General features: G+C 33.5%; 2 protein-coding genes across 3 annotated transcripts; both read right to left on the bottom strand.

Moving 5' to 3' along the window:
* Positions 1-22: 22 nt before the first annotated feature.
* On the bottom strand, positions 23-4740 carry LOC100248718 (AP2-like ethylene-responsive transcription factor At2g41710). Of its 2 annotated transcripts, none has more exons than XM_019221551.2 (9): positions 4340-4740; positions 3380-3462; positions 3242-3250; positions 3055-3143; positions 2495-2568; positions 2368-2418; positions 1791-1855; positions 995-1629; positions 23-468 (listed from the first exon to the last, which is right to left on the bottom strand). In XM_019221551.2, the coding sequence occupies exons 1-9, from the start codon at positions 4564-4566 to the stop codon at positions 457-459; spliced, it is 1245 nt and encodes a 414-aa protein (XP_019077096.1). In that variant the 5' UTR covers positions 4567-4740; the 3' UTR covers positions 23-456. The 2 variants fall into 2 exon arrangements, with proteins under 2 accessions (XP_019077096.1, XP_002284093.1); XM_002284057.4 differs by having other exon boundaries at positions 23-513; positions 4340-4723.
* A 947-nt stretch (positions 4741-5687) lies between these two features.
* On the bottom strand, positions 5688-21036 carry LOC100241921 (pentatricopeptide repeat-containing protein At2g41720). Its single transcript, XM_010655473.3, has 11 exons — positions 18092-21036; positions 12857-17949; positions 12607-12779; positions 10586-10691; positions 8435-9544; positions 8236-8341; positions 7945-8149; positions 7585-7717; positions 7308-7412; positions 6227-6347; positions 5688-6073 (listed from the first exon to the last, which is right to left on the bottom strand). Exons 2-11 carry the CDS (start codon positions 13256-13258, stop codon positions 5976-5978), a joined length of 2559 nt encoding a protein of 852 aa, XP_010653775.1. The 5' UTR covers positions 13259-17949; positions 18092-21036; the 3' UTR covers positions 5688-5975.
* Positions 21037-22373: the final 1337 nt, after the last annotated feature.

Here is a 22373-nt window from a genome sequence, read left to right on the forward strand (position 1 = left end):
TAATTGTTAGCTAATGAATAGATATACGAAAAGGTTTCTATTTTACATGTTCTCAATATACACATAGAATTGTATGAGTGTGCGACACAAATGAAAGCTTTTCATGTCTAAGACAAACTGAGATGTTTACTAATACCACCAGATCAGAACTAAAGCAAATATCAGCTTCTCTACCAAATATCTTTCTTCCTTTTTATTTTCTAAAAAAAAAATATTTAAAAAATTAAACCCCTAATTTCTAAATATACAGATACATCTATATTCTTCTTTCTATTTGCTCTAAAACCTGTGTAAAACAAGCATTGAAGAATAACTGAAAGCTTCTGATGTCTAAAGACAAACTGAGGTGTTCATACCTTTCCACCTTCTTTTCAAAATACTGCATCGCTAGAACACTCAAATGGAACTCAAGCAAACGTCTGCTTTTCCACCAAATTGTAGAAGATTGTGGAAGTGTCATTGTTCCTCCTGATGAAAGAAGGTATAAGTTGAACTGGTCTCAGTCTTTGTAACCTGCATTAGAATGTACTATAATTATGCCTTATGCCTTACCCATGAGTAACTAGTGGTAGCTGAAGGGGATATCTTGCAATAGTTTTAAATAAAAACATTATGATTTGAGTTATTCTATTCTGCTTCTTGTCCATTGTTTTTAAGATTTTTAAATGTTCCAGTGGGTATGATTACTTAGTATGCGTATGGGATCATAATCAGACACAGGGATATAAATAAGCACAAATCCATTTGGCTCACTAATTCTGTTCTTCTGTGTTCTTAGCATTGACATTATCACGTTTCTTTTTCACTTGGTGAAGACAGGGAAATCCCAAACATCATTTGGTGTTAGTCATAAAATTTCATAAAAATGAAGTCAATTGGAAATGAAGGGTTTCCCATGCGTTGTTTTGGTGGAAAAAAAATTGCAACATGTATTTGCTTGTCATTTTCATGGATTATATTTTAAGAGGGGAAAAAAGCAGCAGAGTATACCAACCTCAGCAGTACGTGGAAGTCCAGTCGGCAGAGCAGGAACAAGAGACGTCCATAAAATAGGGTCCGCCAAGGGATCAACACTACTGTAGTTGGTAAGAAGTGGTGCGGATAACAAAGGAGTCAATGGATACACACTTCTTTGAATAGAGAATTCCCCACCCAATCCTAATGCTACTCCAAGTCTCTCACTTCCACTATCATGGCTTGTTGATTTCTCAACTGCTTTTCCATGATCCATCTTGTTGATTTTATTTTTATTCTCATTCTCATCATTCTCAGTGTTATTTTCTTGCTTTTTGGATGCTTTCTCTTCCAAACTCTTGTAGGCAGCAGACCGTGACAAAATGCTCAAGGCCGATACAGTGGAACTTTTTTGCTTTTTCCCTTCATGGGGAAGGCCCAAACGGGGCATCTGATATGGCTCAGTAGGCTGGATTGCCCATTCCAATGTTTTAAGTTCACTGCCAATATCTTCCCCACTGCCTTGCTTTGTTTCCTCTGATGATTTTGCGAGGGAATCTGATTGGCGAGTTTTGTTGGGCCCCCACCACTTAATATAACCTGTTAGATCAATTTTTCTTTCCATGCAAAAACCACCAAACAATTCACTTTCCGCTGCTGCATCATCACCCATACCTTTTAAAGAGATAGAAGCATTAAATAGTTGGCAATTGATTCATGAAGTAAAACTGGCGGAAGAAATTACTTGTACTAACAATAAAGCCTTTCAACTTGTTGGCAAAAGCTAAGTTATAAGTAAAAAAGGCCTCCTCAACCACAAATTTAGGTAGACTTACCATAGTGCATGTTATTGAAGTATTCTTGTCCGGCTATACGTCCAAATGGTTGATCCCACCGATTACTTTGAGATAGCACAGGATATAGAATAGAAAGCAGAAGAATAAAATTAATAAGTTTCAAAATACAAATACTATGTGAAAGACAATAAAACAATCACAACTTGCTGCTTGAATGATTGAATTTATATATATAGGAACTAGGAAGAGTGTTGCAAAGACTAAATTTCCCACAATTTATGATATACAATCTCAATTGGTTGTGCTATACTATGAAATTCATTTTAAAAAAGGCTCATTAAGAATATACCTCCTATGCACATGAAAAAGTGGAGAATATCTGAGCTTTGTGTGCTAAAGAACTTTCAAAATGTTAATAAAAAGTTTATTTTAGAAAAGATTCATTAAGAGTCTAGAACTCTGTCCCCATGGAAGAGGGTAAAGCATATCTGAGCGTAGTGCACTAAAATATTTTCAAACCAATAACTCAGAAAAGCATGACTTATCATAATCCTCCTTCCAAATCACATGTCATATATAACATATATGTTAAAGCATACAGCATATAAAAACATACCTGGCAAGCCCACGATATTTAGATATTCCTCTTGAGAAACCACTGCTCTTTCTGCATCAAGCATCTATTATAAGCAACAACAATTCAGCTCCAGTTCAGCATGCATATTTGCAAAGTACATACACACCTTCGGAGAGATGCAAGGTATTCTTCTCTTGAGACATTTTGCATCTCTTCAAGATCTCTAGCATAATCTGTAACCTGCACCTCGCCATACTGTAAATTAGTACATACACAAGAAATCTACGAGGATAGAACTAAAAAAACTGAAAGATGGCTTCCCATAAAAAACTATTTAGTTCTTTGTTTGAAAATTTAATTTAATTTTTTTTATGAGTAAAGCAAGAGGATATTATAAACAAGAAACGCCAGCAGGGTGCTCCAAAGAATACAAGAAGTATGCTTGGAAATCTAATTTGAAATATACACTTAAAGCAGCATACAGTCTGCACTTCAAATATCTGGCGATAGAGAAAACTAAATGATATATTTCAAAACCCATATGTTGAATGAATCTGAGCTCATCAAATATCAGAAACAGTGAAAAACACAAGGACTTCTTTTGTTAATGGTTCATCAATTCAATAGTAAAAACTATATTCTATCTGTAAAAGAGGAATAGATGCAAAAAGCATGTATGATTCTAATACACCTGCAAAGAGAAAAGATCGGATCTGATTATCTTACCGGAAAATTAATGAGCGTCCCTGGGCCCCAGTATTTTAAAGCAGCAAGATCATACGCTCTAGCTGCAGCCTCCTCATCATCATATGCACCTACAATTTTAAACAATGGAGAAATAAAATAACATGAAATAACACAAGCATTAAAGGATTCAAAAAAAAAAAATGTAAGGACCAAGATGTCAACGTACCCAAGTAAACTGGCAAAATTGAACCAAACAAATTTCCGTGCAAAAAAAAAAAAAGGTGTCAGGTCTCACAAGAAAACCCAAATCCCACAATATTTAGTCTTATTATGTACAAAATGAAAACTAAACACAAAAATATACCTTGCTTTCCCTTCTTATTTTGATTTTGGTTCCAGGTACTTTTATCCCAAAGATGGGCTTCATAACGACCAGTCCATCTATGCCTTTTATTTCATAAAACCAATGCATCAGTGTGCAACTTAAATGAGATTTGAAACGTAAAATCAAGGGCAGCCCTACAAGATAAGCAGTTGCAGAGATATTCACTGAAAGCAAAGAAAACTAAAACAATCAATTGCAAAATGAAAAATATTGCACAAGCTGAAAACAAACAGTCACAAAAAATGAGAAATACCTCACTGGATCTCTCAGCACTTCCACTGGAGTTTACATGATGCCGAAGTCTCAAATAAATGACAAGGTGATCAAAGAAACAAAATCTTAACCTATTCTACAAACAACACTCTTACATACATCATCTCTGTAATAAACCATTTTCATCGATTATAGAAAAGAAAAAAAAGTGATGATAAACTTAACTTCCTAACATAAACCCCATGGAAAAGAAAACCACAAATTCAACTAAAACACAAACATGGATCCAGCTCAGTCAGTCCATATAATTACCGTTACATAGCTACACTAGATAACAGCCCCGGACAAAATCTACATTTGGACATACTGAATAAAAGTTTAGTGATCTTTTTAAGGCATTTATCAAAATTCTTTCCCTTTTCTTTGGTTCCCTCAGCAACTGAACAGAGTATAAAGTCAACCCAAGCACCTTTTATTTTTCTCCTTCAGAACTCATCGAGCAAGTCGTGTCACATTTTGAACTCAAAACTTAATTTTCGTTTCTTTCTTTTTTCTTTCCTAAATTTTCTCGGCAACCAAACAGAGAATCAAGTGGTAAAGTGAGTCGTCACTCTCCTCTTTCCGTTTGTCATTTTCAATTCAAAATTACTTTTCTCCTGTTTCCCCTTCCTAAACTTCCTCAGAAACCAAACAGAACGTAAAATTGCGCATAATAATGAATCCTACCTGGTAACTCCTCTATAAATAGAGCTGCGTTTCCCGGCGGCACAAGGAGGCATTTTGCTGATCCTCTCTTTGGCAGTACTCCCTCGCTCTTTTTTAGCTTTTTTCAATCCTCTGTACAGCAAGAGTTGATCACTCGCCACTGCTGCCTCGGAAGTTTCTCCTCCACCACTACCACTACCACCGCCACTCTCAGGTTTCAAACCAGGTTCAGACGAAGACGAAGCCATGGCTGAAACCAAACCAGAAACCCTAACCCTAAGAGAGAGAAAATCAGAACAAACAGAATGAAGAGAAACAGAGAGAAGACGAGAGAGAGATAGAAAGAGATTTGGCCGTTTCGTTTTGGTTTTATGCGTTATTTTTTTAACTCAGCGCAGAGCAAAACTACAGTGAGAGCAAGAAGAGTAGCCTGTGAACCAAATATGACTAAAATACCCCCGGTCATTCCCCAAATGACAATGCCAGAATTTGGGTTGAAAAGGGAGCGAAAAAAGCTCCAACGGCTAGGTTAGGTTGGAGGGATAACAATGTAATTTGGTTCAGCTATTTTCAAATGTCCCAGACCACGTGGGGCACTTGGCGCACGACATATGTCCTAGAGATTATAGATTGCCCGAAGAAAGGACGCCATTTCAATGGCTTCGACTTCAAAAACTACGTCGTTTGGCCTCAAACTGGTCATTACATTATGGCATGATAGTAATAATTACTGTCAGTGTTCAAACATACCTTCCTTTTTACCATATTTCAAACTTATGATCATGACACATGGGCCATGGCCCATGTATTCATAACAATGTCCTACAATTTGGATAATATTTGCCAAATTTCAACACACCATCACATCATAATTCACCGAATCTTTGAATATTTGAGCCCACTTTGTTTCATTAAATAAAAATAAAATATACACAACCGTGCAAGAAAACAGTTGTTTGTTTATTTTCTAGAATACAAAACAGTTTTTTAACTTAAAAAAATCAAGTTTATCTAGCTTTTAATAAAAATTATTTCAATTTTTTTATAAATAAATTTAAAATATTTTTTTAGCAAGGAAAAACAGAATTTTATTTCTCAAAACAATTGAAAAATGTTTTTTTTTTTTAAGAATGATTATCCAGAACTGATTTTTTTGAGAATCTCTTAGTTAAAAAAAAAATATACAGAACTGTCCAAGAAGACAGCTGTTTGTTTGTTTGTTTTTATTTTAAGAACACTTTTTTAGTAAGGAAAAACAGAATTTTATTTCTCAAAATAATTGAAAAATGTTTTTTAAGAATGATTCTCCAGATTGATTTTCTGAGAAGTACTTTTGAGAAAGTAGTCAAACAAGTCCCAACTCCAAACCTGAAAAATGGACTATGTAGGCCAAAGTTTATAAATCCCACAAGCTTTGAACTTTAATCGAAGTACCCAAAACAAATTCTAAAACCATGCTGTCTTGGGCTGGTTTCTCAGGACTCCCTCTATTGACCGACTTCAGCTCTGAAGATCGCTTGAGAAGAGCTTCATTCATCCATGTATTTGGAAGCAGTTAAGGCGACCTGTATATAAACTGTCTGATCTCCTGGTAAAGAGTTCCACAACTACCAGGCTCCTATCTTTTGTGCGATGCACCTCAGAAATGGTTGACTCTTCATACTTTGGTTCCATCAAGCAATGAGGAGGCAGGAAGGAGAGAATCATTCAGCTTTTTTGTTGGATTTTGATTCCTGGAATTTCTCTTCAGGGATTCTGTAGAATATCATGAAACCAACAGTGTGAGATTCATTTTTGAGGACCCAGCAAAGTGGGGAACCATGGAATGAAATGGGCATACAGAACACGATTAAGGATAGAAAGAACAAAAGAACAGGAGAGCCTGGCTTGAGGAATTATCTGGCATACCAATTCTTTCTTGTATGACAGCAGCATATTCAGCCCCACTGCGATTTTGTGCAAAGGAGGAGATACTGCGATACATTCCAACTGAAGGTTGAAGACCTGCTTCCTCCATCCATTGCAGTACCTACATCAAAATTTTGCTTGATGCTTTCATGCCTTTCAAGTATCTAATTGAAAAGGAATGAAGTGAAAGCTGGCATTGACTGTTGTGGCTGCAGAAGTTCTTCGTAGGGAAACGAAATTGAAGGGTGGCAAGTGGCATATCCTAGAATGTTTTTTAAGTGAATCAGCTAGACAAGGAGCATTTTCTAATAATGAAGAAGGAAAACATGGAATCCTCCCATAACATAAAATGGTGATATTTAAGTTTATTCCAACAATATATATGGAGGTTGAGCAAGATCAACTTCTGTATTGTCTTGTTATCGATCTAATTCTGAACCATAGAACCTTGCTTCAAAGAGACACAATTTTACAATTCAACAACTTTTGGGCAAAACTTTCTTTATAGAAGTAATTAAGGCTCTGTTTGTGAAGTGTCCTTAAAATAATTCTGAAAAATATTTTTTGAGAACTATTTTTTAAAATTGTTCTATGATTTTTGTAAAACAAAAGTTTGTTTAAGAACTTGAAATGTTCTTCACCTGTTTTCTATGTTCTTAACTATTTTTTTAAAATAACTTTTGTCATGGTGCTTTATTTTCAATCATTCACCATATTTGTACAATTATTTTTTAAAACAGTCATTTGAAAACAAGTGAAAACAATTGAAAATGACTAAAATATGTTAATAGAAAACATCATGTTTTTTGTTCTTAAAAACAGAAAATTGTTTTTGTTTTCTAATTGTCAAACATGTTTTTCTTTATTCTAGAATATAGAAAATTGTTTTAAAAAAACAGTTGCCAAACAGGGCCTCAATCTTTTTCCAAAAACAACCATATATTTTAAAGTTCCAGAATGGATAGTTTTACATATTCAAATATTTGCCACCAGTGTTAAGCACGCAACAAAGAAGCAATTGAATCCATACCATCAGTCAAACAACCAGGGCTACATGCAGGAAGGTCTAGTAGATGGTTACCTCAATGTATTTCCTCCAATTTCCAGCAGCCAAGAGATTCTTCAATAAAATCGAGTAAGTATAGAAGTTAATTTCAGCTCCTGATGCCACTATCTTGTAGAACAACTGCATGCAACAAGAGAAGGGAAGAATGTGCTATAGTATTGAAACATAAAATTATATTTTAAATAATATAAAATTGTATTTTAAATATTAACAATCAAAATTTTCTAATCCCATATGTCAACTTCTGCAATGTGAAATATCATCACATAAATACAAGAGAAATTCAAAGTACCTTCATCATAGTCTCAATCTTCCCACTTTTTCCAAGAAAATGCAGAAGCTGATTTAGAAGCCCAATTGACACGACAGAGATTGAAGGCTCCATTAATTTGATCAGACCAATTATTTCCCTCCATTCTCTCAATCTTTGACCAAAATTCAATTGTTAGTTTCTGGATGACAAAAATTTTGAATTATAGAACTAATGAAATAAGTAGAACATTTATCATGCCAGAAAAAGAATGCTCATTAAAGCAAAGTCAAAATGGATATTGCAAGTACACAGAAGGCACTCTCACCCTGAAAAAAGGATGGAGAGAGAAATACAAAGCAAAGAAAAAAAGGTAGAAGAGAAAAGGCACATATGACTTACAAGCTACAGGCTGAAACCATCTCAAAGAAACTTGAATTGTTAAAAGGGATCTTTTTCTCTCTCATAAACTCTGCCAAGACAAGTACTTTGGCAGGTTGGCCTCCTTTATTAAAAGCTCTCATCAGAGACGAACATGCAATAGAATCTGGCTGGACATCATCTGTTTCCATTTCTAAAAATAGTGCAGAAGCTTTTTCCCAATTCTCTGCAACACAAAGATTGTTAGGACTTTAGCTCAAAGGTACATCTCTCAGTTTTGTCTCTGATCACAGCAGTTTAAATTACAATTACCTGCAACATCATATGCATGTATCATTGCAGTATATGTAATAACATCAGGACGACAACCAACCATCTTCATTTTGGTGAACATGGATTCTGCTTCTGTGACTTGGCCCTGAGAAGCCATAACAAGAGAAAAGAAGAGAAAAATGAGACTTCCCTCAAGTTACAAGAAGACAATAAGAAGTGATCTTGCCAAAACACTTGCCTGTTTGCTGTAGGCACAGATCACAGATGAGTACACCTCCTTGGACAAGGGAATTTTCAAATCCATCATTTCATCAAGAAACCCAAGTGCCTCACCATATTTCGACATTTTACAGCAACCGCTTATTAACACATTGTAAGTAACAGGATCAGGTTTGACTTTCTTTGTTCTCATCGCTCTGTACAGACTTAAGGCTTTATCATATTCCCCCACACTCAGATAGCTTCCAATTGCTGAATTATATGCAGTTGTGTTCAACTTGATGCCTCGCAACTCAGCCGCTGAAAGTACAGACTTGATCTTTACCTTCTGACCACAGCGGCCACAGGCAGCCAAGAGGGTGCATATTGAAACAATGTTCGGTTGAACACCATTTCTTTCCATTTCATGTAAGATTTCCACAGCTTCAGTTAACAAACCCTTAGATCCATAGGCATCAATCAGTGCATTGTAACTTACTAAATTTGGCTTGCAATGGTTCCGCCTCATCAACTCAAATACTTTCATGGCCTTCTCTGGTTTCCCTGATTTCCCATACGCATTGAGCAAAGATGTATAGGATACAACATCGGGGTGGAAACCATTTTTCTTTATCTCATTAAATACTGAGAAAGCCTCCTTATCCATCCCATGTGAAGCATATGCACCTATTAGAGCATTATATGAAACAATATTAGGCTTTAGACCTTCTGCAAGCATTGTGTTAAATGCTGTTTGGCAATTTTCAATCTGGCCGCAAACAGAATACAGATGAATAATGGTAGTGAATGTTACAACATCAGGGTAGCATTCTGATCTTTTCTCCTTCATTGAATTGAAAATATCGATGGCCTTCCCATTCTGTCCAAGTTTTACCAGGCAGTATATCACAATATTAAGGGTAGTTGTGTCCGGACGGATGTTTGTTCCTTTCATTAGTTCAAAATAGGACAACACTTTTGAATACTGATTCCCCCTTTTATAGGCAGATAAAACAATATTGTGAGTCACGAGATCCGGGCCAACTCCATTTTCTGTCATTTTCTTGCAGACATTCAGAGCCTCTTTCCAATTTCCACTAGATCCGCATGCATTGATCAAGTTGTTATAGGTTGATCGACTTGGAGGAATCTGCATCCATATGTTACAGTTACAGATACATCTTCTAAAATTCATGTCAATGGATGCTAAGGACAACAACAAACATGAAATTAATAAATAATAGATTATCCAATTATCTAAATATATATATATATATATATATATATATATATATATATTCTGCATAGTCATACAGACTATTCAAGATTTTAGCACACAATAATACAGCAGAGTATAGTTGATGACTACTATCCATGAACCACATAATGACTAAATAAGTGACAAGCATGCATCAAACCAGATAAAATAAAAGGTTCTAGATAGTGTAAGGGCTTCCATCGCCATACAATTGGGAAAGGTTCAAACTTTTAAAGTGTTACTATAAATAGGATATGGTTTAATAGCTGATGCTGCATTCAGGATTTTTTTTTCTCTATCGCAATTAGCATATGATAGTATGCAATTTTGTCCAAAACACCCTACTAACTAAAGGACCAAAACATCTTTATTCCTTTGAACTGATACAGAATTGCTCAAGAGGATATCACTCCACATAACAACAATTTCATCTTTCAGGTCAAAGTCTCAAAGAGTAATAACTTCTCATTCTAAATATAAGAGCATTTTCCTTCCCAAAAGTCCAGTTGCAAACCAATTTCCTTTGACAACCTGGTATACTCCAAATGAGATACAAAAGCAAGAGTGGTCAAAGATGACTCGGTAGTTTCAAATCTCTATTTGAACTTTTAGAGAAATCGAAACCAAATTCTAGATCATGCCATATGTAAACATGAACACATTTTTATAAACTTAAATTTAAATTAATAAATGAAAATTATTATCTCATTTGAATAAAAAATAAAAATAAAAAAGCTGCAAGGAAAATGATATAAGATGAAGAAAATGAACGAGGCCAACAATAAATATAGACACTACAATAAATTAAAAACCAATGATCAATGATAAAGACGATATAGATTGACAGCTCCAATCATGAAAAAGGAAAAGAAGGAATCTCACATCAATAAAACCCATTAAGATTGATTAGGGAAGAAGAATGAGAATACACACAGCTGCACGGAGCATGTCATCCATGATATTCATTGCCCATCGCCATTGGCCAGCTCGACCATGTGCATTGATGAGGGCATTGTAAGTTTCAGCATCAGGCTTGCACCTACCATAAAAATTGAGATTTCTCTATTGAAGCCATCAAAGGAAAAGAAATCTAAGACTGATATTACATCAATGGCATGTTTGGTACACATGAATGAGGGGTGGGAATGGGCATTTCATTTCTTTTCTCCTTCAGTCCCATGTTTGGATAATTTGAATTGAATCAAATGTGATTCCAATAGAAATAAAATCTCACTTACATAGTTTTAAAAGGCACACTTAAAGTGCATCTAGGCTCAAGGCACAACTAGTACCTAGCTATAGCACCTTGCTTGCCAAAACATGCGCCTTGTTGAAGAGGCATGCCTTGTCTACTTTACTTTTCATTTTTAAACACTTGTATTCTTAAAATTTCTAGTTGTATATTGAAATTTATACACTTCCGTTACTTTTTTTGTTGAATGCTTCTTTTAAATGTTTGAAATCTTAATTTTTTTATTAACTGGATTGGATTTTAGATCATATTTTATAAAATTGATATGCATACTAGGTCAGGTTTCACTTCACTCAGGCATGCGCCTTGCACCTAAACTATAGGAAACTTTTGTGCCTTAGGTGTGTCTTGTGCCTTTTAAAACTATGCCCACTTATAAGTAGGATTTTAATTCTTCCCAATTAAGAGGTATTTTGATTCCCTAATGCAAGTTTAAAGAAAACTTTTTATTTTGATTTGTAAAAACACAAATTGTAAATTCAATTTATACAATGTAAACTAAATTAATTCACAGCTTATATAAAAATAAAAACAATTTTTTAATTACAAATAAATTAAGAATAAATAATTTTAATAAAATATGAATATTAATAATATAATAAAATCATAAATTATACTTTTATAAATATTATAAAAATATATATTAATATTAATTGATTTATTTTGTTAAAAATAAATAATAATAATTCAAAATTAATAACTTCTGATGTTATTTAATATTTATATGATTTTATAAATATTATAAAATTATGGATATTCACATCTTATAAAAGCATAATTTATTTTGTTAAAAATAAAGAATAATTATTCAAAATTAATAATTGCTGATATTATTCCATTTTAAATATATCTAAAAACAAATAAAATTAAATTTTTTAAGGTATAAATGAGCCAAAATTTTCATTATATGTATACATTTATTACTCAATTATGAGCATGACACTCTAAATTATTTTATTTAATCTATAATTAATTAAATAGTTTTTTGAATTTCAAATTATTCTTAAAAATTACAAGATTTATTAAAAAAATTTAAAGCATTAATTATATCTATTATTTTTATAGCCATTATATACATATTTTTTGAGTTTTAAATTATTTTTAAAAATTATTAAACTTATTAATAAATTCAATACAAAATTTCATTTAATTTAAAATTAATTTTCTCTAATCAAAAGAACAATTCTATATTTTACTTTGTTTTTTAAAATTATTTTCAAGAACAACAATCAAATAGTAGTATGAATTTTTAAAAACAATTTTATTTTTCAATCACACACCCAAATAGGTTTTTATTATTCGGTAAAAAAAAAAACTCTCAAGGACATTTTTTAAATGAAAATAAAAAATTATTTCAAATTCCGTACGATCTTAAATGATATGTACAATATTATTGACAATTCATTTCTTTTTGTTTTTTTTTTTTTTTTTATTCCCAATTTTACTTCACATTGAAGTAAAATCGAATTATAATTCCAACCTTCCTTCTGTGCATCTAAACCCGAGAATTGAAATTAAAGGGAATTCGACTGGAAACAAAATATCCATTCCCATTCCTCATCCCCGCATACCAAACACACCCCAAATGTAAGTGCTGGGACAATCTCCAAGTGTTTTTTTTTATCTAACCCAGAATTATCATTTGAATAACCAGTAAAGAGAATATGAAGGGGATGCAAGATCCAAACTGTAACAAGCATACCTCCACTTTTGCATCTCGAAAAACAAGCCGCGTGCCTGATCGACTATATTATGTCTAGCATGGAGCCTGATCATCATATTGTAAATATCATTCCGAGCGCAGTAGTTCTTTTGATTCTTCATCCACCGGAACACTTGAACGCTATGTTCAAGCGAACCTATTTGGGTTATCTCCTACGACAAACAAAAGCAAGAACATTACATTGGTTTCACTTCAATTCAAACTGTATCCAATTTGCTCCATTTCTTACCCTAATAAGAAGGGGGAAATTTTTCCTGGAGAAGCGGCCCACCCAGCGATTCAAGAGACCCTCTACATCGTCCCAGTGGTTGAGCTTCAAAAGCCTTTCAACCACCTCAGAAACGCTCCAATCCTTCTGAAACCTATCGGCTTCGACCCGCAATCTGTAGTGTTTGGGAATGTCGGCTTTTCGGAGTCCAGAGACATGGGTAGAGACCTGGTGCTTGCCGTTGTCGTAGTCGACGAACACCACCTTCTTCTTCTCTTCCAAAGCGCCTTTGCTCTTGGATTCCTTGCATGAAATTAGGGTTTTGTGGGTGGTGAAGGTGGGGTTTGAGGATTTGGGGTGAGGCGAGTGAGTTGAGTGGGGGAAATCGAAGATAATTGGGGATGGGTTGGGTGTGGACGACATGGAAAGATGCAACACAGACCCTGAAGGGATGAACCTTCCAAGATAGGTACTAAAAATTTGTTTTAAAAAAACAGAGGAAGGTTGTATTTGGCGTTTTCAAAATGGAAGGCTAAATAAAACATTAAATTGAAGGGATAATACCATATTTGGAAAAATAAGTTAAAACTGCATATATCTTGTTTTAATAATTTTACTCTTAAATTTCTTATCCAAAAATATTTTACCTGAAATAGGAATTAAAAATCTCATTTATATTTTATATTCAAAATAGAATGTCATACAATTTGGATTTTTCCACCCATTCAATCAATAACCCATGCCTGGTTTAAATTGTTCTTATTTCTTTTTAAAGAACGAAAAAACCTTCCAGAAAACCTTGGTACCGTTTTTGCATCTCTTTGACCAAATCCACTCACTATTTATGCGATTTTTTTGGTAAAAGTGATGTTATTATATATATATATTTTGAAGTAATAACAAAGAAAAGAAACTTTTAGTAGTATAAACGAAATAGGACCTTAAGAAGCACCTCATCGTCTTTTTGTGTTTTTTTTAAATTTCTATTTGTTATTTTAAAGGCAAATAAATAATTAAAGTATTAAGAAAGGTGTAATGTTGGATAAAACATTAGAAAGAATATGACAAGTAAAAAATAAGAAGTCTTCTTACCGAAGGCCCAAACCCAATTGCGTCTGCATTTCATACTAGCGTATTCAAATTGGATAAGATATTAAAATAGGAAACATTCAGATTGTTGGACTCATATGGGCCCTTAAATGATGTAGGAGAACGAGACACCTTATGATCGTGTAAGTGCTTCAAAAGTCCAAGTCATTATACTAGGTGGTATTTAGGAACCTGTGCTATTAAGTATTCCACAAAGTATAAATTGTGTTCTCTGTGTAAATATGTATGCTATTAAGAATTCCACAAAGTATAAATTGTGTTCTCTGTGCAAATATGCATGTATATATGTCTATAGTTACAGCCCAACTCTCAAAAGCAAAGATCAAAATATCAAATTTTTGCATGACACCAAATTTTCACGTTCTTGGTAGAGATTTTAGGTCATAAATATACATGATTTGTTAGCTCTTTAATTCAAGTTAGAGAATTGGTTTCTCTTCAACAATGATTGATGGCCATTTAGTGACATTACTGACTTTACCATATTTGCAAACATAAATTTGTTTAAATACCAGTCAAGATCATAAACAAGAAGCACTACTTAATTAAATATATTGAAAAATAAATGCAAACAGAATTATCTTGATATTTAAAATCAATACAATAAGAAAACAACAACCTAAAAGAGCAAGAAGAGCAAGAAAATTGAACATGCTCCCCTGAGTCACCTTTTATGAAAATCAGATTCGTGCTCGAGCATTTTATGAATGGTCATATGAACAAACTTCTAAAAATTAAGTCACAAACCAAATATTCTATAATGATAAAATGCGTACACAAAAAACATCCTTCCGAAAGCACAACCATTTCAAAGCAAATTCTTCATTGAAAAGCATATAGCACTGAAATGAACAATTAACCACATATGTATAATTCAACCACATTTGCATAATTCAACTACATTCAAATAGACGTATAGTTTTGGAAGACATGCCTTATCCAGGGGAAAAACAAATGGCACAATACAATAATGTGCTGAGAAACATCATCAGGAGGCGGATCAAAAAATTTGCCCCAGATGAATCCCTAGAGATATCAGAGTTGAAAATTTAAAAACTAGACAAAATATATAACAAACAACTAAAGATAAATACAAAATATACCTGCCATGCATTGCTCCAAATAAGAGTTAAAGGAAATGTCATTAAAGAAAATAAATTCGGCTAAAGCGCAAAAACCATTGGATCTAAAATCAAGTACTTGAAAACAAATTGTCAACAAAACAATCAATATAATGAGTTTTGTCCAAAATCTTGAATTATTATCTCATAAACCCCACTCCAAAGCCCAAACAATCCTCTTGCACACAACTTATGTAAATGCAGACAGATTGTTCCTACCCTCACGCTTCATTTTTTTTTCCCCTTCTTTTGTTAGCCAATTTGAATAGCCTTTTTTATTCCTTAAAGAGTAAAAGACCAAATTGACCTAAAACACCAATAACTGGCAGGTTTTGGGGCAACAAACCAAAGCTCACTCAAACAAAACAAATATGCAAACCATGGATACATTTTTTTTTATGGAAATCCTATTATTATCTGTATTTTAGCCATAGTGTATTTTATGATACATATATATATAAAATACACAATATGACACGTGATACCACAATACAACAAACAATGCATACACATTCAACTAATTTTCATAATTTTTAAGAAAAATCAATTTAAAAAATTTTTTGTTGCAAATTTACATGAAAGAGTAAAAGTAAGTAATACAGCATTGTTGTAACCAATTGAACTACAATCCTAGCGAAAGATCATAATGGTCAATATAAATGATCAAATAAACCGCACAAATTAATACTTGACGTACATTTCAAAAATCATACATCTTTCAAATATACCTTGCAAGTAAAAAGAAAAATCAATTCATGTTTCATGTTTTATAAGCTCAAAACCTACAATAAATAAAAAATCAAGAAACGTATACACAAAATAATAAGATAAAGCAAGGGAAACACAAAATGAAACGTTTTTCAAAGATGAGGCCATGCCCCTCATGATGACCATTTATTATAATTTTGTTTGATGCATTTTGCAAAAAGCTATATTTCTTAGATGGAAACAACACATCTTCATTCATTTGAAAATGAAAACAAAAGCAAAAGCATACCAACCTCACCTGAAAGTTTGGTTAGTATAATTATCAAAGCATTCTTATAAAGATTTTCATATTCTCAAAGGCATATAATTATAAAGCATTCTTACAACCCCTAGTATTCAGACTTTGATCGTTCATTCAGCTTATCCTCTTCAACAAGATAATGTTCAAATCATCCAACCAAGAAGTCTGATTCTACCTACACACAAGAATAATGAGAAAATAAAGGAAATGCAAAATGGAACTATCTAGAGTTAGGTGACAAAGAATTGACTTGTCAAGTGCTCATAAAAGAAATAAATAAAACAAATATCCACAACAAAGGGTAATCCTCATTAAAGGACCCCTTAGATATCCATGGATGAAAATCTGCCTAAAACAAATATCCTATAGAATATAGAGGGACTATAAGGTGAAAATTTTAATGCAAAAGACGTATAGCACATATGGAAGTGGCAAAAACCCTTGTTTTCCAAATATGAGCAAGATTGTGAGATAAATCCCATGATACCATCCAACAGTATTTTTGTTTACTGCATTTTGTATAGACAACAAATTTATAAAGAAAAAGTTATATGATGGGAAAACCTTTCCTGTTAACATCATCACTTTCTCCTTTAGTTGTGGGAAAACATGCAGGTTCTTGAAGATGATCATCAAAGCATTCTTACAACACCTAGTTAAAATGACATTAATGGGTTTTCAAATCCATATCACATTCATTCTTAAACTTTTCTTCTTTATATTATTTATGGTTTCTTTAATTTTCTATCTCTAAATAAGATATACCCCCCCCAATCCTATCACCTAAGCTTTTAAGTTGATGAAATAGCAGTCATGCAACATATTTAATCTCCTTCACTGTTGTCATAGCTCCACACCATCAACATCATGGGTGCCTGCGCACGCATGAATTACCAACTCAGCATACTATGATTCATCTTATTTAAAGAAACTGTTAAAAGGCATGTAGATGCTACAAATAAAAACAAAAGCACAAATAAGATATCTCAAAAGGATGGAAAAATTTTATGTTGCTAACATAGGCACAAAAACAAAAAAAAAGGAGATGCCAACTTTGATGAAAGAAAAATAATTCATATTGAGGGTGAAAAAAAAAATACATGAAAGAAAAGAACTCATCCTCGTTGTCAACCTAGGTAACTCAAGCAAGCTATCATACCTATGTCCCATAGAAATCACAGTTAAATTAGAAAACAATTTTCCTGCCGAGTGCCCACCAAGTCATGCATACAACGAGCATCGAAAAGTGCAGTAAAATGCTCTACAACCAAAACCTCAAAACCACTCAAGAAGGACACACTGTTCAAGGAACAAACTCATATGCAATCTTATTGTAACAGAAGATATACATAGACAACAACCCCCTCATTCCACCATGTGCGCCTTTAAAAGGAAAAATCAATGAGCCTCTCTTCTCATTTTTAAGTGAATTTCAACAGTGTATTGAGTAGCTAGCAGGACCTAAAATCTAGTCAAATATGTGTATTCCCATATTCCTAAAACTAGCCAAGGTTTTGAGTCTCTGTTCAAGTGCTAAACTCAGATGCTTTTTTATCAAATGCCAACGTAGAATGATGAGTTGTTACTTGTTAACATAACCCAACCATCTTGCTTTGGGTGCAGCCCTGAGAGTTGCTGTATATTCAAAAGCTTATCAGGGCCATGGTCTCTTATGCATCCAACCATCGAGTTAAGGATGAAGAAGCCTACAAGCTGAGTGATGGATGATGGAATATAGCAAGCACAGTTGTGTTCCTTCCAATCCAGATTTTGTTTAGTGGCTTATGCTTGGGAAAGTCCCGGTCCCACATCTGATCACAATCTGCTCAGTGGCATCACTTATTTGCGATTTATTTAACATTTCCTAAAAAGTTCTTCAATGAGAGACCCTATATGTTAGTAATTATCACATAAGATCTTTGAAATAACAAAAACTTAATGCCCTTTTTTATGGAATGGATAGTTCTAAAAATCAAATGTTCCTAGATTTGGCTTTGAGATATCCAAGATTCATACCAAGAAGAGCAAATGTCTCATATTGAGGCATAAGAAGAAGAAGACGAGCATTCATATTACTTCAAATGCCACAACATATCATATTACTTCCTGCAAAAACAACAACAATAACAGCCAAAATTCTATGTAGCTCCTAATCTTCAAATGCCACAACATATCATATCACTTCCTGCAAAAACAACAACAATAACAGCCAAACGTACATGTTAGCACTCCAAATGACAACAACAACTAGCAGCCAAACACCAGTTAGCACACCAAATAATCTTGTCCCATCATGCTTATCTAAACTCAGATCATTGAGTATACTAATAGGCTGAGCTATAGATGTCAATATCTAAATCACTGATACTGAGATATGGGTTTCAGCCCAATCAAACAGATATAGCTGAAATCTAAATAAAGATGCAGTTCCATTTATGGCTATCAACAACCTTACTGAACCATGCCTCACAATATAACCAACTCTAGTAGAGACCATAACAAAATACAAACACATCATTTTCCTTCCAGTATTACAACCACCTCTGCCCAAGGCTGATAGATCGTTAAAGGTGAGACAAATTTGCTACCATGGAAAATATATCTCACATAGAACTTAAGAATATACAAAAATAAAATCACTGAAATTTTACCATAAGGTTGAATTCCAAAGCATACAAACTTAATATCCATCAGCATGCATATATGAACAACTGATATCTCAGAGCCATTCCTAGAGGAGAACCAAGGATTAAAGAGATTCCTCAAAAGAAATAAGAAATAGGAACTAGTATAATAACAGAACAATGAGTTCCTCTAGGATATGCTTGGTTCCCAAAAAGTATTCAAAAGATGGAGAAAATTACATATTGAAGAACATGATTTTCTCATATTTGAGTCAACTATGAAAGATACTAAATAAAATTAAACATAATTAAAAGTAGTGAGAAATTTATGCATTTGTAAATTCCTCAACACATGTTAAAATAATATGTATGTTTAAAACTATTTTTCATTTTCTATAATTTTTTCTTTCCTTCTACAAACATAGCTCTCTCTAAGAATCACTTTCATTGATTTTGTCATGTAAGTTTAAATTTCCGTTGGTACCTACAACATGTCCCTCAATTTGTTATGTAGCCCACAATGTGGTTTCAATTTACTTTGTGTTTTCTAGTCCTTATCCATACTGGTAGCATATACTATATTTCTATGTGTCCCAGTTCTCTGTTCCCTCCTCTTTTCCCTCAAATTCTTCAATAAATCAAACATTCTTTAACCCAAGCCTTTCAAGTTCCCAATACCTTCCATGCAGTAGGTCATACTTTACCGTCCAACATAGAAGCATGCCATCAGTATGTTGAGTGACCTACTATAACATTTGTTAAATGTGCAAAGCTTGGAAGTAACAATGTACTTGCACTACAATGTTAACCAATTTAGACAAAACACCAACAGATTCAGAGGCTAAAAAAATACAACTATGTCCTAAATTTGTTTACAAATTACAGACAAATCCAGGGATGTTAATTACTAACAAAGAGTTCAAATGATCAGATTGCTGCCAATCAAGGCAACTATGCTTATTCAAAGCTATTCCAATCCACCCATAAAAGTTTATATTAGTTGCATCAAATTCCTAGCCATCAAATACCAACTTCAAAGTATATATTCTCTCACACACATATATATAACATAATAATAACAATAAAGTAGAGTTAATGCCATTATTCCCCCGACATGCCACAATATAGCAAATAAGATTAAATCTTTGTTCTTCCTTCTTCTCCTCTGGAATTACAGGCATACGGTGTATACAGTTAATTAAATTAAAATTATAAAGCCAAATTACTTACCCAAACGGGCTTATGCCAATCTATCAGAAATTGAGAATTCCACATATCAACCTTGAAATCATGGATATTTTAGAATAAAAGAGGAATGATTTGTTCCACGTATGAAATTATAACACCAATCTCAATGAATATTTCAAATCATCCATCAGATGGTGCCACACCGTTTTCGGTCAAGACTTCAAATGATCCATTCCGAAAGATTGTATCCTCTTTTAAAGTCCAATCTGAAAGCATTCAATCAATAAAAAGAATGGTTCGTGTTGAAAGGGAAAAAGAGTAAACATCCAATCTGACAAGTTCATATAATCAATAAAAAATTAAAAAAAAGGTTTCGTATCGAAGGGAAAGAAACCTGAAACCACAAGCGTGTCCTTCTCACTATTAAAAAAATTCGACCATCTAAAGGTCACGTTCACCCATCTCCATGAAATCTACAAATCATCCAGCTCACCTATCACCGTGAAACCCTTAACTCATCCTCCTCACCGATCTCCGTGAATCCCATATATCATCTCCTCAATTGAGTCAATTCAGTAAATCATCCCTCTCTTGAGGGTAAGGTCTTGAAATAATCCTGCCCCGGAAAATCCTGACAAAAAAATCCTATGAGAAATCTTTCCATCGTCTTATAAAACCCTTATCGATCATCTTATATCATATCCGATCGTCTTACAAAAGCCACGAATCCTACCATATTCATACAGAATGCTGAAAGAAAAAAACCCTAAAACCTATCATCGATCATCATATAAAACCCTAGCCTAAAAACCCACCGCCTTCATCGTCCAAATCAATATCCTTTGCATCAACATCTCAACCCCTCTACCTGGATTTTATAGGTACCGGAATTTTCATACGTGTACTAAAAAGGCGGAGAGTCGACGCTGAACGCAGAGAGAAGACACGTACTGTAACGATGAGAACCGACGCCAAATGCACCCGCAGAGCCTATGGGTTCCATGCGCAGAGAGCTAGAGTTTAACGTACACGGTAACGATGACTAAAGGCTCCATGCAAGACACCATCTTTCTAAACTCCACCCTGGGCCTTAATTTCAGCCCAATTTGGCCCGCAACTGCGAAGTGGTAAGCGCACAACAATTTGTAAGCTATTCCAAATGGTTTTCATTCATATTTTTCATTAATGAATATTAATGAAAATCATAAATAATAATTAATTAATTAATATTTATTATAATTAATAATGTGATGACATTCATTAGTTCAATTATAATTAATATATATATATATATAAATTTTTTTTTAATTACTATAATTTTTCAAAAACACACATTGCCTTCGAGGAAAAGACAACATTTTCTATTTGGGACACTGAAACAATTTTCTTATTTTTCAATAAAGTTATATAAAGCTAAATCATTGTCCACATATTCAGGGATAAAAATATTTCTAAAATTTTTCAAATACTTTTTCCATTAAAATACCATTTCTTTTCACATTTTTTTTTTCAAATATGATATTCTTAATACTTCTACATATTTTCATATTATAAGTTAAACATGATGACCATCATACATGATATATTTAATTAACCAATTTTGATTTAATTCTCTTTTTTCAATATGTACACGAAATACAAGTGCCTTGAAGGTTAATATATATGATTAAAACAATTCATAAGAGCTTATCCTCGGTTTATGGAATTACTTAGAGAGATAGCACACATGGCCAAGTTTTCACACATCATATCAACATCATTCTATTTATGCAATTGATAGCAATACAAATTTCAGATAAGGAACCTGAACCATGGATGACTCACTGTTCAAGGAACAAGCTCAAATACAATCTTAAGTGTAACAAAATATAAACACAAACACGATCCCCCCCACCCACCTCATTCCACCATGGGCGCCTTTCAAAATGCAAAAACAATTAGCCTCTTCTCATTATTAAGTGTATTTCTACTGTGTGTTGAGTAGCATGACCTAAAATCTAGTCAAATTTGTGTTCCCATATTCCTACAACAGCACGCCCTATTCAAAAGCATATCAGGACCATGGTCTGGATCGAGTTAAGGATAAAGAAGCCTAAAAGCTGAGTGATGGATGATAGAGAATAGCAAGCATGAGTTGTGTTCCTTCCAATCCAGATTTAGTTTAGTGGCTTATGATGCTTTGGAAGGTCCTAGTTCCACATCCGATCCTAATCTGCTTATTTGTGTCACTTATTTGACATTTCCTAAAATTGGATTATAAAATCTAAACAAAGAAAATCTGAGTAATTATCACATAAATCCTCTTTTCTTACTTCTCACAACTCGCCTTGCTATGCTATCCATTGGGTGGGAATGGATAGTTATAAAAATGAAATGTTCCTCAATTTGGCCTGGAGATATCCAAGAGAAGGCATTCCTGCCATCAAGAAAAATGTCCCATATTGAGGCAGACGAAGAAGAAGAAGAAGAAAAATCATAATTCTATG

The sequence above is a fragment of the Vitis vinifera genome, chromosome 8, assembly GCF_030704535.1.
Source record: "Vitis vinifera cultivar Pinot Noir 40024 chromosome 8, ASM3070453v1".
NCBI lineage: Eukaryota > Viridiplantae > Streptophyta > Magnoliopsida > Vitales > Vitaceae > Vitis > Vitis vinifera.

Bases quoted from the DNA above. Each gene is read 5' to 3' on its own strand.
- LOC100248718 (XM_002284057.4), bottom strand. From the start codon at position 4,566: ATGGCTTCGTCTTCGTCTGAACCTGGTTTGAAACCTGAGAGTGGCGGT. The intron at 2,419-2,494 runs GTGTGTATGTAC...TGCTTGATGCAG, and splicing joins TACCTTGCATCTCTCCGAAG to AAAGAGCAGTGGTTTCTCAA. The intron at 1,630-1,790 runs GTAAGTCTACCT...TCTCTTTAAAAG, and splicing joins CTTCAATAACATGCACTATG to GTATGGGTGATGATGCAGCA.
- LOC100241921 (XM_010655473.3), bottom strand. From the start codon at position 13,258: ATGTCGTCCACACCCAACCCATCCCCAATTATCTTCGATTTCCCCCAC. The intron at 12,780-12,856 runs GTAAGAAATGGA...TGTTTGTCGTAG, and splicing joins ATTTCCCCCTTCTTATTAGG to GAGATAACCCAAATAGGTTC. The intron at 6,348-7,307 runs GTAACCATCTAC...ATTTTGATGTAG, and splicing joins ATTGGAGGAAATACATTGAG to GTACTGCAATGGATGGAGGA.